Source organism: Limulus polyphemus, unplaced genomic scaffold (genome assembly GCF_000517525.1).
Source record: "Limulus polyphemus unplaced genomic scaffold, Limulus_polyphemus-2.1.2 Scaffold225, whole genome shotgun sequence".
Taxonomy (NCBI): Eukaryota; Metazoa; Arthropoda; class Merostomata; order Xiphosura; family Limulidae; genus Limulus; species Limulus polyphemus.
This window is the reverse complement of record NW_013665835.1, coordinates 770,784-784,554: the sequence shown is the minus strand read 5'-3', so window position 1 is coordinate 784,554 and position 13,771 is coordinate 770,784. Positions and strand designations below refer to the sequence as shown.

The 13,771-nt window shown below is 33.6% G+C and overlaps 1 protein-coding gene across 1 annotated transcript in view; it reads left to right on the top strand.

Annotated features, from left to right (window-relative positions):
• Positions 1-13,771, top strand: part of LOC106478566 (anoctamin-4-like) — a 140,578-nt gene that overhangs the window by 22,703 nt on the left and 104,104 nt on the right. The window contains exon 2 of the mRNA XM_022382181.1: positions 912-1,100. Within this exon, the coding sequence (XP_022237889.1) occupies positions 912-1,100 (189 nt within the window). The remainder of the gene's footprint in view (positions 1-911; positions 1,101-13,771) is intronic.

Genomic DNA, 13,771 nt, shown 5'->3' with positions numbered 1-13,771 from the left:
GCTACTCTTTTACCAACAAATAGTGGGATTGACCGTCACATTATAACGCCTCCACGACTGAAAGGGCGAGCATATTTGGTGTGACGGGGATTCGAACCCGCGATCCGCAGACTGCGAGTCGAGCGCAATACATTTATAACTCATGTTAAAATCAATCCCTAATCTCTTTTTCTCTACCGTAGAGAATGATAGCATTAACAAAAGCAACTAGTAAATATATGCTCATTTAGTACCTATGATTATGATGAGTACAAATCAAAGTAGAGTTTTATGAAAAGCTTGTTAGTACACCTGGTCATGCCGGGCCCCCCTGTATATGACATTTTTCTCTACAAAAACACTTTCATTTCCAAGCTTTACTTTCTGGTCTAATTCAAAAAAGGAAGTTTTTAATCTCAGGAAACATTTGAGCTAGAAGAAATCAAATAAATTTACTTAATAAGAAATTTAAGCCCCTCAGTGGTATGCCTGCGGACTTACAACGCTAGAATCCGGGTTTCGATATCGTGGTGGGCAGAGCACAGATAGCCCATTGTGTAGCTTTGTGCTTAATTACAAACAAACAAAAAAGAAATTTAAATTCAAGCTAAACAAATTTTGTAAATAAATGAAAGCCATATAATAATATATTTGCAATTTTGTTGGAAACTTTGCCAAAGTATAAATTAAATATTTTCTCGTACAACTTTATACCTGTAGTTTCTCAATTTCTTTACTCTGAATGGCTCTTTATATTAACATATGAGAAAGGTTGTTGAATCTAATCACGTATTATGTTGTATATTACTTCTTAATATAAATATATTAGTTCAACTAAAGCATTAAGAATTTATCAGTCCAGTATTTACGAAACATCATCTTTTTTGTCTCATATAGTAGAAATACACACACATATATATGTCTATTAACAGGAAATGATGGAAGAAAATGACGAACAAATAGCCAATAAAAACACCGTATATTTTAGAGATGGAAAGCGGAGAATTGATTTTGTTTTGGTATATGAGGAATCATTCGACCCAAGTAAGGATGAAAAGAGAAAAGTATTCGAAGAAAATCTTGAAGCAGAAGGGCTAGAACTTGAATTAGAAGACAAGTCCGTAAGTATTTTTGTCAATTGAAGTAAGCTTACACCCAATTCAGTTTTAGCTATACTAGGGACAGATTAAGCAGAAACATGTAATAAGTTTTTTACCTGATGTGTTTAAAAGTAATTTTGGGAAAATTTCAGTTCACCGCGCATATAAATTAACTATAACTTATATATATGTTATATACATGAGAAACTAGAAAAAAAATAAACTGTTTTAAATAGAAATGGATTCTCTCAAAATACGGTTAACTAAAATTATTTTTAAGTACGCTGATAAAGCTCAAGAGATAAAACAAATAAGATTCAACGATCGGTAACTATGGTGTAACTTTGAAGGAATAAACATATTTTAGATGAAAGAAATAAACTTAGCAGAGTAATATCGACACATATGTTAAGGATTATAAAGTGAAACAAGTTGAATAAATTTGTTTCTTTACATTTTAAGCTGTTTTATTTTGCGTTTTTAAATCAATTTTATTTTGGGACCATCTCCAATAAGTATTATATCACAGAAGTTATGTTCTAAATTTTTAAAAAAGATCTATTTAGTCAACTATTTATTGAATTCAAACGCTAAGTTTCTAAACCAAACTGTTGCAGGTGTTTCCCTCTCGTGCAACTCACGTATCTGAAAATGGATTGCTTACTACGAATGTTTGTTAAATTACTTATAAGAGTAGTTCTTTAGCTATATTGACCCTAACACATCTAAAAATGAGAAATAACCGAGAACATTCGGAATGATAATAACTATTATATGTGAACTGGAAACAGGAACCACGAATAGGGGGAACAACATAAATATTGAGCTGTCAGAATCAGCCTTTTCAGCATTAATTCAGGCTTAAACTTGTAATGCAACTCGAGAAACAAAACAAAAACACTGTAATAGTGTACTTATAGAAACATGCTGTAATAGTGCTATTACGTAAATAAATACTGCAATAGAATAATACTAAAAATACATTATATCAGTACTATCACAGAAACATACTCTAATAGCATTCTTATAGTCATTGCCACATTAAAGTACATTCTGAAGAAAATAAGAAAAATACGGTTCACCTATGTTGTTTTAAGGTCTGTGAGACGGACTGTTCGTTCGTTTATTTTCATTAAGCGCAAAACTGTACAATGGGCTACCTGTGGTGTGCCCACCTTAGGAATAAAACTCCGAATTTTAGTGTTATAAGCCCTTTTACCATTGATCCATTGAGAGGAAAGAAATGTACTGGATAAACGCTACGAGTTTTTGCCTATCAAGAAAACTTTGTTGCCAGAGGGTAAAATATTTTGAAATTAAGTATGTTTACGATCTCGTGGCTTACTAATTCATTAATAAAGCCACTTCACCACGTAATTATGTAAATCATATACTGATGTTCCATATACAGAAAATTAGCTTTAGCGACAAGACACAAGTTTATAACATTAATATGAACTAAATGCCAGGGTCAGTAATGCATTCTATACATTCTGTACGTAAATATCTGACTTATTTCACAACATGCACATTGGCAGACATTTTCATCACAATAAATATTCGTAAGTGTTCTACAGTACTGATATTTTAGATTTTAGACTAATAAAATGTAGAATAAATAAAAATACATGCTGAACAAGAGTTTACAAAGAGAGCTTTAGGAAGAGTTAATAGAAATAACCAGAGCTTAACCAAAGCGTCATGGGAGTCAATAAACAGATCATTATCCTTTTTTTATGTCATTTTTATGTGGTAACTGGACAAAATAAAGCTGGGTTTGGATATGTATGCTTGGGGGAAAAGTAACAGTATGCTGGCTTCGGTTTAAAATGAAAGATGAGTGCTTATTTCTATGTGTTATTTGAAATTCAATTGAATTTTTCCTTTTGTGAATTTCACCTATGGAAATAGATATTGTCTAACAGCTACAGTAAGATACAACTGGGCAGTCCTGAAATATTTAAACGATGTAAATAAAAATATCGCAGATCTGAAGTTATAATACTTGTTTGGATCACTTTCCAAAACAGAACCTAATACTCACCACGCTAACGTATATTTAATTTTTCACTTTAAGAGAAGAAACGAAAATAAATGTGACGACAGCATTTTTTCTTTTTCTTTCGTTTAAGCGATCGTTCGATGGCAAGACTTACTTTCTGAAGCTCCATGCTCCTTCGGATTTGCTAAATCGTTATACGGAAATAATGAATATAAAGAGGCCACTAAACGTAAGCGTTATTTCGAGAGTTATTATTTTATTAATATATATTTGGGAAATATTTGTTGTACACGTAATACAAACAACTCGCTACATAATAACTTAGTAATAAAGTAAAAATTTAATGTCAAATATATTTTGAATGTTAATATAGTTTGCAAACAGTCTGAAATAGACTCAAAGATTTAAAGCAGAATAAAAAATTGTCTAATCCTTGCAATACGTCGTTTTAGACTTTATAATGATCAGGTTATAGTTAAATAAATACATTTATTGATTTGGTTCTATGGATATCAATTCGCGCTATTTTTTTTCTGGAGGTGGTTTATCGACATACTATCATAGTTAAGTTTTCATCAGCGTTTAAAGTGGCTTAGAAAAGATGCCGGTAATCGGCGGTATGCACGTATTGAGGTAAAACATGCAATATAATTGCAGGGACACTAAAACCAAACATATTTTTTTACTAAACCAAACAGATGCGGACAGGGTGTGTTGCAGCAGTATAAAGTTTTTTATTTCTTTTTTTTTCTCGCCACTTTCTTTGTTTTTCTTACCGGCATCTACTGTCACACTTTTAATTACTGCTTCTTTTAAAATATAGATATCTTAAGTAGAATTATTTGGATTTTGTTTACCAAGATGCATCAAAATTCATAATCACAAATTTTGGACATCAATAAGCTAGACATTTTAATTAAAACTATAACTTTTTGAATAAAATGTACATTAATGAAAACAAAATGATATTACCAATCGACTAGATATTTAATTACTTAAATATAATTTTAAGAACGAATTCTTAGAATGCAAATAAGATCAATAACAATCGTAGTATTATATTCAACATAAAATACAGTAATTATTATGCATGGAGATTTTTTGCGGAGGAGGGTTGATACTTCACTAATATGAGTGTTAAGAAATAAACTTTGATGTGCTATCACTAATTATAAAAGGCTTATTCCCTTTTTTCACTCTGTCGAGAACGCTTTCACGCTCCTTTTTTTTGGTAATGCTCAACACTCTTAGGTTAACTATAGTGTTTATGTTGTATGCTCAGTATTCATGTTGCTTTGTTAGAAAGGTTTGTTTTATATTCTATATTTTTATTACTTCGGTGATATAACAGCAAAATAGTTTAATTCAGAGTTAATATGGCACTGAGTTGAAGCCAAAAGCAAAATAAAATTTACGAAGTAGTTTTTCAGCTAAGCCTTACATTACGTTTATGTATTAAATTAGACTACAAATAGGCCTACTATTACTAACGCTATTGAGTCAGTGTTTAAAAAAACTTTAAGTGGTGAGTAAATGTTAACCAATAAATATTCTTTTGGTATTTTAACACATATACTACCTACTTGGCCTTAAAACATAAAGAAAAATAAACATTTATTAACATCAAATATCTTACAGTCGAAAGAGTTGAAAATTGAGTGCTATTTGAGTCTCTTCTCAGAGTGCACATGTACTTTTGTTCACGATAATATTTCTTTTTTCTGCGTAGTTTTTAGTAAAAATGTGGTGATTAAAGAATTATTTCGAGACTAGTGAAATGAGTGAAGAGAGATACATTTTGGAGGCACAGAGAAATTGGTTTTAGTTAAATTCTATAATTTTCGTTAAACATTCATCAATGGTTTACCGACAATTTTACTGGCTTTTACACTAGTTGAGAAATGAAACTTAATGTGCTGTTAAGAAACGAGAGTTAATGTCTTGTTGAGAAGTCAAAGGAATCCCATGTTAACAAATTCGTTTATTTAAAATTTCCCAAATAAAGTAAATTTTATACGTCTACCGTGTTATAATTTTTTAATTATATATCTGCTTAGAAAGGCGTTCGTTCCTTAGTATATATATGTAGTATTGTCAAGTAGTACATAAACTGTCATTAAGCCATCAATATATAACCATATATGTGGATTTCTACTTTATCGTTTAAATTATCATTTATATATATTTCAGCCAGTATCATACATTGCTTATTGTTTTTTGCTTTGTTTTTTGAAGTTGGTTATTCCGATCTCAGTTATCAAAAAGTTAATCACAGATATTAAAAGTAACACTAGAGTGAAACATTTGGTTTCTGGCGTATTAATGTAGTAATTTGTATGAAAATGCTTTTGAACAGTAAAATTAACTATTTTTCTAAATTTAGATTTAGACAATAAACAAAGTTGCTTAAATTGTGAAACAGATCGCACGTACATTCTAAAGAAAATGAAAAACCACAGCACCACCTGGCAGAATATTTGAAGTGTTAAAATTTAATGTAAAAATCGAAAACAAAACATAAACTAAACAGGAGTATATCATTAAATGTAAAATTCGTATTTATTCTTGAAGTAAAATGTCAAGATTCCTGATAATGAGAAAGTATAAAATATCAAATGAATCGGTGACAGAGGATTTGTTTGTTTGTCGTTAAGCACAAAGCTACACAATGGGTTATCTGTGCTATGATCACCACGGATATCGAAACCCGGTTTCTAGCGTTGTAAGTCTGCGGACATACTGCTGTGCCACCGGGGGGCGTGACATAAAAGATCACAAAATTCACTATAGAGTGTTGAAAGTTATTACAAAAACCTTTCTGCTCTTAGTTGATAGTAATAGATTTCTTGTACGGAAGAAAGCTGTTTTCAAAAAAAAAGTCAAAACTCAGTTTGTATAGAATAAAATTATTTAAATCCACGATTATTTGGTGAATACGAGGCAGATGGAGAAGAGAGCTGAACATGCTTTAAGAAAACCAGTGAAGAATTTTGTTTAGCAAAGACGTGAATAGGATTTTACACATGATAAACTTGAGTTTATCTCCAGTACTAGTATATGTTCATATAATTCCAAAAACGTTTGTTTGCATGATTGTGTGTAAATTTAAGCATAACTGATTTTATGAAATCAAATCAAAAATACTTTTCTTGTGTATGAGTAGTTTTAAGGAAATGAAATATAAAAATTTCCAAATAAAACCATAATGATATTCTTACAGTAACCGGCACGTAATATCGAACAACAGTCTTACCCTAAGGAACAGCATGCCACATTTAACTTTCATTTAATAGCTTTTATTTAAAATAAACGAACTAAACGCCGAAATATTAACAACAAATAATTTTACCAACACCAACCATTCAGTGGGCACATGTTGAATCATCTCCTTTTTGCTTCAGATTACTTGACTGGAAGATGGCTTTTCTTGTTGTTGTTTTTTGAGACAGTAATGAAACTTAAATTAGGCAACACATTTTGGAGTTCTAATTGAATAGAACTTAATTTTCTTTACAACTAAAGCTATTGGACTCATACAAAAGTTGTAGGTTAAACGATTTGCTATGCGATAAGCTATTATAGACGAGGCTCAAAGAGGAACTAAATGAACAAAAACAAACACAAGTCAAAACTGAGAATCCTAGTAAGTAATTCGTTGGATAAAAAAATTCGTATTATGCTTACCATGTAAAACTATATGGAACAAAATATAAAGGAACATTCATACACGAAACAGGCGAAACAATTGGCTTTTAATTTACAAACCTACTATCTAGATTTGTTTGGTATGTTTTAACATAAACACCAGTTCGCAAGTAATTGTACTATTTCGATATTGCTTCGTGCATAGAAACCATTTTCCGGAAAGTTACGTTATGTCTTATTAGCTCATCATAAAGAATTTAAGAGATGTATGATCGAATTAGTATGCTTATACATTTATTAGGGGCTTCTAAAATTACGTATGAGTACAACTGATTTATTCTAGGTCAATCTGAAGTTGTGGCTTAAAACTGATAAAATACTGGTCTTTGTATTTGTTTTTAATACAATAAAGTACAATCCTCATAATATATGTGAGATTTATAGTGAATTGATTATACTTGTTCATCAATTAAATGCCCTTGTTGTGGTGGTTTTTAACGAAAATACTTTCTGACCGTAGAAATACGTACTTTTGATTTCGAACAGACTCTTTTGTTTGTTTTCGTTTCAGCAAATAGCTACACAATGGGTTATATGCGAATCGAACCACAGATTTTAGCAGATTTAGAAAATTCCGTGTGATCAATAAAAAGTAGGTCGGTCCGAGAGTTCTCCAACTCCTGGCAACAAAATAGGGTTAGTATCGCTGAGGGTGTGTGTTTGTGTGTGTTTAGGAGGGATTCTTTTGTATTTAAACAGCCTAGGAATGACACTTAAATGATCTGTAAAAACTGAAATTTGACTTAATGACAAGTTGTCTATTTGTTTATTTTCACAGCAAAACCATATTGAGATATCTGCTGTGTCCACCGTGGAGAAACGAACCCGGATTTTAGCGTTGTAAATCCATAGACTTACTGCTATCCCACCAGAGGACGTTTAGTGATACTCAACGGAGTTACTTGAGTTGATGAATCAATAATTTCACTCCATCTATTTTTATAAGTTAATCATGCTTAACTATGAATGATGAACATGCCAGTTAAAAAGGAGACACATTATAGACGTAGGGGTGTGTGGCTGTAAACATAAAATATACACAACTAAACTGATTTCATTAAACAAACTAAAGTGCTCACATTGAATAACATTTTATTCCCACAAGTTAAATATATCAGAGATTAATCAAGTTAAAACTAAATAAAAATAGTAATTATTTCATTAGGTATATTTCATCAGTTGCATGCTAAAATGATTGTCAAAATAGCAACATAAACCCTTGTTATATAAACTGTTTGTTTGTTTTTTTAATTATGCACAAAGCTACACAAGGGCTATCTGTGCTCTGCTCACCACGGGTATCGAAACCCGGTTTCTAGCGTTGTAAGTCCGCAGACATACCGCTGTGCTACTGGGGGGCTTATATAAACTGAAAACGAAGGTTTATAAAAGCAATATATTCTGAAGAAGAAGATAAAATGCGATATAAATGTTTTCTTAAATGGGGGGCAGTTTCTTCGTTAGAGATCTTTGATAGTAATCATTATCAAGAAAACTAGCCACTTGGTTGACGTATTGGAACTCATACGGGTCTTAATCAGCTTCAGTTTAGAGAAACTGTGAGCACATTTGGTTGAGCCAACTGATCATGTCACAATAATTCTATACAATTCAGAGATTCGGGAAAGCAGATCGTAGTCTAGGAAATATGGGTTAACAATGCACAAAGATGGAGAATTTCCTCGTTAAAACCATATTTGGCGTTGATTCTAACATCCTCTTTTACACACACACATCCTTAAACAGTATTTCTTCCTTTCCAGAGAAGTGCAATGGATTCATCAATTCAATGTCAGATAGAATTTATCAATCTGTCATTAAAATAAAAAATTCTAATTCATACAGTTTACAGACGTATCAAGAATAAACAAGAAAGCGTTGATTCTAACACTCTCTTTTACAATGGTTATAACTCATTCTGAGCAACTTCATCATCCATTATTTTCCTCCTATGGAGTCGAATTCCAGGAAACTTCACATCCTGAAGGTTGTGTCGTTCACAAAAAGAAACACAGGATACATTCAGCTCTTTGTATGCATTAGTCTTGTTCTTGAGTTCCAGAAACTGAGACTCGCAAGTCTCAACAGGTTTCACTGTTTGTAGAAGAATGAATGCTTTTGGACTGGTGATAATTAGACACAGGATTTGTGATATCAAAATATATCTTGAATAAATGAGTAGTAATGACAGGTTCAAACGAAGTAAGATTTTTTAAATGAAGTCCCTCCACCTCAAATACAGTTTCTAAACTCTACCCGATGACTGACATTTTTCAACAGCATCAATAAAGCATTCAAAAATCTTTTCTTTACACGCAAAGAACACATGACAGAGATTCTTTGGTGGAACTACCAACGAGTAGTTGACACCCGCTGAAGCTGGTGAATTTAGGATATGCTACGGTGAGTCTGCAAGAATATCACTTCTGTTATTTAGGATATGCTATGGTGAGTCTGCAAAAACATCATTTCTGTAATTTAGGATATGCTATGGTGAGTCTGCAAAAACATCACTTCTGTAATTTAGGATACACTACTGTGAGTCTTCAAGAACATCACTTCTGTAATTTAGAATATGCTATGGTGAGTCTGCAAGAATATCACTTTTCTATAACATAGTGAAAAAGGTTTTCAACTTCTTCAAGGAACCAAACAATAGCTTGAGCAGCAAAATAACACTGCATGCTTGCATTATGACTGGATTCAGTCGAGTGCCCAAATATAGACGCAGTTTGGATTTCCCTTTTCCACTAATTCTCTGACACTAGCATATTGTCCTAACATCAGTGCAGCACCGTCGTCATATGACTGACTCACTACATGTCATAGATGAGCTACCTTAGCAACCAGAATATCCTTCAGACTGTTAAACAGACCCTCAGCATACGTACATTTTACACTCACCACTTTGTGTATATAATTACCATCGACATTTGATCTTGGTGGGTAATAACGCTGTAGTGCGATCCACAGTGATGCTGAAACGTTCCATCTCTTGAACTTTTATGGATAAGGTTTGACCTTTTTCATCAACAGAATTTGAAATAAGCCTGTTTTGTGATTGAGAACTCAAGAAAGTAAGGGTTGAGACAAGGCCACCATGTGTATTCTTAAAAATATTACTATCTTTTCATCCATAACTTTCTCCAAATGTTCCCTAAATACTCTGCCATATTTGATAAGCAATGCCACAAGCTCTAGGAAATTGCCGTAATTCAAAGTAGCATATTCATCTTCTTTGTGATCATGAAAAAGCAACTTTTATTTGGCTAGAAACAGAACAATCTCAGTCAGACTAATCAGTATATCTTCATTTGCTCCCCAGTGGCACAGCGGTATGTCTGCGGACTTATACCACTAAAAATCGGGTTTCGACACCCGTGGTGGACAGAGCACAGATAGCCCCTTGTATAGCTTTGTGCTTAACAACAAACAACTACATCTTCTTTTCGATAACATTCTTACCACAGATTTACTCTTGCCTGGCTTGTCCATTTTGTAGAAGGTTTACAGTATTTTCAATAGCATAATTAACCGTGGCAATGACAGCGTCCAGACGAATGTTCGATTGGTCGTGCTCTTCTAGTACTTGTTTTTCAGATAGCTCTTGAGTAGCTTAACGCGAAATTCAAATCTAACCAAAGCCATCCTTCCAGTAAATAATTATTTATTGTGTAAAAAAATATGTATTTATCCCTTGCATTCCCATTTAGAAACAAATATGAAAGGATACAAGATGAGTAGGATAGCCATTATCTCCTTACAAGAGTTCTATGATTATCTTGGTTAACAAGGACCATGATGAAATAAATGCATTATTCGAAACTTCTCTTTCAGTTTTTTCCAACAAAATAAAATGCATCCAAATGTCAAACGTTGTCAGTAACCTCCTTAGCATTCTGTTGACCATATGTAAAGCTATGCTTCAGGAATCTGATCCTCAACCCTGATAATTTTTACCAATGGAACTACTCGAATTGCCTGAACTATCAGCAGCAGAAATGAAAGCTGTTACTTTTATTTAAAAAAGAATAGCAGCTGTGGTCTTGATGTCGTCATCAAACGATTCCTCCCCCTCCCTACCCCCCGCACCTTCTCTTGTGTTGCGTTGATTTTTTCTTTCGAACCGACTAACTCTAACTCATTCGATACTTCTTCAACATTTTTGGCGATATTCTTTAAAGCTAATGACGAGTTGTTCTCCGTTCTGATAATCGATAGATATAACTGGGATACAGGAAGAATTTGGTCATCCTTCCGATCTTATGTAAGAGTATTTTCCTTCAAGTTCAAGCATGAGATGTTGGAATTGAAGTTTCTTCTGTGGTTTGCGGTTAGCTCTTGCTCCTGATTTTTTACATTTTTGGAAGCTGCTACTGCTGCTCCAAAAATATTTGCTGGGGTCACAACTGTTTGGATACGAACACAACTATTTCGCTCCATGATATCTGCGTGGTACTTTTCGTCATGTTTTTTTTTTTAAAGTCGTTGTCAAACTGGCGACCAGAAAGAAACCAAATACTCAATTTGGTTTTTGTTTACTTATTTTTTGTGGTATTCATTGAACCAGACTGTCAGATAAAAATATTGTGATAATCACACAATGTTATTTCAAGTGTGGTTAACTGCTAAAGCTTGTAAAAAAAATCGGAAATCTTTCGCCTCTCAGTGAAACCCTATAAACATGATTATTACAGTGCTCCAAACAAATCCAACTGAACAGAACTTACGAAGTCTGTAAGACTCTCATATTTATAATTCCAACAATTGCTCTCCAGAAACTTCCAGACACTTATTATGTTTCAAAAATACACTACGTGCGTAATACAGGCAACAATAGTAACATGTCAATATAAAAAACTTTAAACCAAGGCAATGAAGGCAGACTGCTATACTCTTATTAATATTAAATGAATCATGTCAAACTTGAGTCGGCCCTAGCGGGGAGGGAGTAGAGGAAAGCCACACCTCCTTGAAATGTTGCTGGCCCCTAAGCTAATGCCATTCATTAAAATCTAATTTTAGATTTGCTTTACATTTGACCTCATTACATGTCCCATTGATCCTCCCACCCAGTTAACAAGAAAAGCTGGAGCTGGACAGAGTCAAACATACAAATCCGGAAACAAGCAATTGAAACTCGTGCAGTCGCGACATATACTAGGGACTTCATGCCAAGTACATTACAATTAGGCCTTTATCAACAAATATACACATGCCATAAATGTGTGAAGCATTTGAAACTGTCAGATGCAGATTAAACACCATAGAGTAGACCAGTAAAAAATAACTTTAAAATATTCCTCATAGAGTTATTTACACCAAAGTTATATTCTATAGTTGTATGTCCAAAAAATACACGTATCATTTATTACAAATACATACATATAAATACAAGGAATAACCTAGTATTTTCAACAAAAATGTGTATGTAGCCATTTAAATGCTTACATTAAAGAAACCTTCTGGTTTGGCATGGTCAGGTGGTGAGGGCTCTCGACTCGCAATCTGAGAGTCACGGGTTCGAAACCTCGTCCTACCAAACATGCTTGCCGTGGGAGCGTTATAATGCGATGGCCAATCCCACTATTCGTTGGCGGTGGGTGATGATATCTAGCTGCCTTTCCTCTAGCCTTTCACTGCTAAATTAGGGACGTCTGGCGCAGATAGCCCTCTTGAAGCTTTGCGCAAAATTCAAAACAAACAAACTTTAAAGTTTGTTTGTTTAGCAGTGTAAGACTAGAAGTACGGCAGCTAGTCATCACCACCCACCGCCAACTCTTGGGCTACTCTTTTTACCGTCACATCATAATGCTCCCTGGGCTGAAAGGGTGAGCATGTTTGGTGTGACGGGGATTCGAACCCGCGACCTGCAGATTGCGAGTCGAGCGCTCTAACTACCTGGCCACTGAAAGCTGACTAGAGTTCAATGAGCAGTGAAAAGTATTAGGCTTAGCAGTTCTGATCAAAGATTAAGAGTAATACATTTTATTAATGGGAACTGGTCATCGCAAATTTAAGCTTTAAGATTGTTATTTTGGGTTGATATCAAATGTGATAAAGTTAGGTTTATTGAATTTTATGTTACGGAAGCTATCCTCTAAATCAAAAATCTTTAATCTGAGTATTTGTATGTTGTTGAATTGAATTTCACACAAAGCTACTTGAGGGTTATCTGCGCTAACCATCCCTAATTTCGTAGTGGATAGGGTAGAGGGAAGGCAGGTAGTAAACAACATCCGCCGCCAACTCTTGGGCTAAATTTTTACCAAGGGATAGTGAGATTGACCGTCACATCATATTGCCCCATGGTTGTAAGGGCTCGGAGATTGCCCTGACCACCAGGCCATACTAAGCCAGTTTAACAGTAAATTGACAAAAAATGTATTGAGTATGAGTTGTGCAACCAGTGTTAAATTAGTTTTTTTTTATATACATAGTCAACATTTATGTGTTGTGATAGTCGTAACGAGGAACACCATTCGTGTAGGACAAGCTGCATGTGTTTTGGATTCAAATATTTATTTTTTATAACAATCGGAAAAAAAGAGTATGCTTTAATATGTAATTGTATGAGCACGAAAAGTTCAAATGTTTGAGTACACTAATTTTGAACGTATTGTTTTAATACTTGTAGGTCCAGAAGGCTTAAATTTTACCTTACGTACGTAGAATCCTGAACGATGTTGTTAATATTGAAATATCAGAACTCCAAGATAAAAGTTTTTCGTTCACGAGTTGCTAATATGACTGCTTAACATTAACTACCTTACTTTAAATACTTATAGTTTTCATTGGATGACTTGCAATATTAATAAGTAAAGAAATGACGTAATACTGTTTTGTATGCATGTATTGAAGAATGTAAGTTTGTATATACATTCATGCTCATAGTTTGAAATGTCTGTGCAAACAAGATTTCTGTCTGCTTTACGGTGTTTGGTATAGTACAACAAAAGACTCCCGAGGATGACGTTGTAACGTC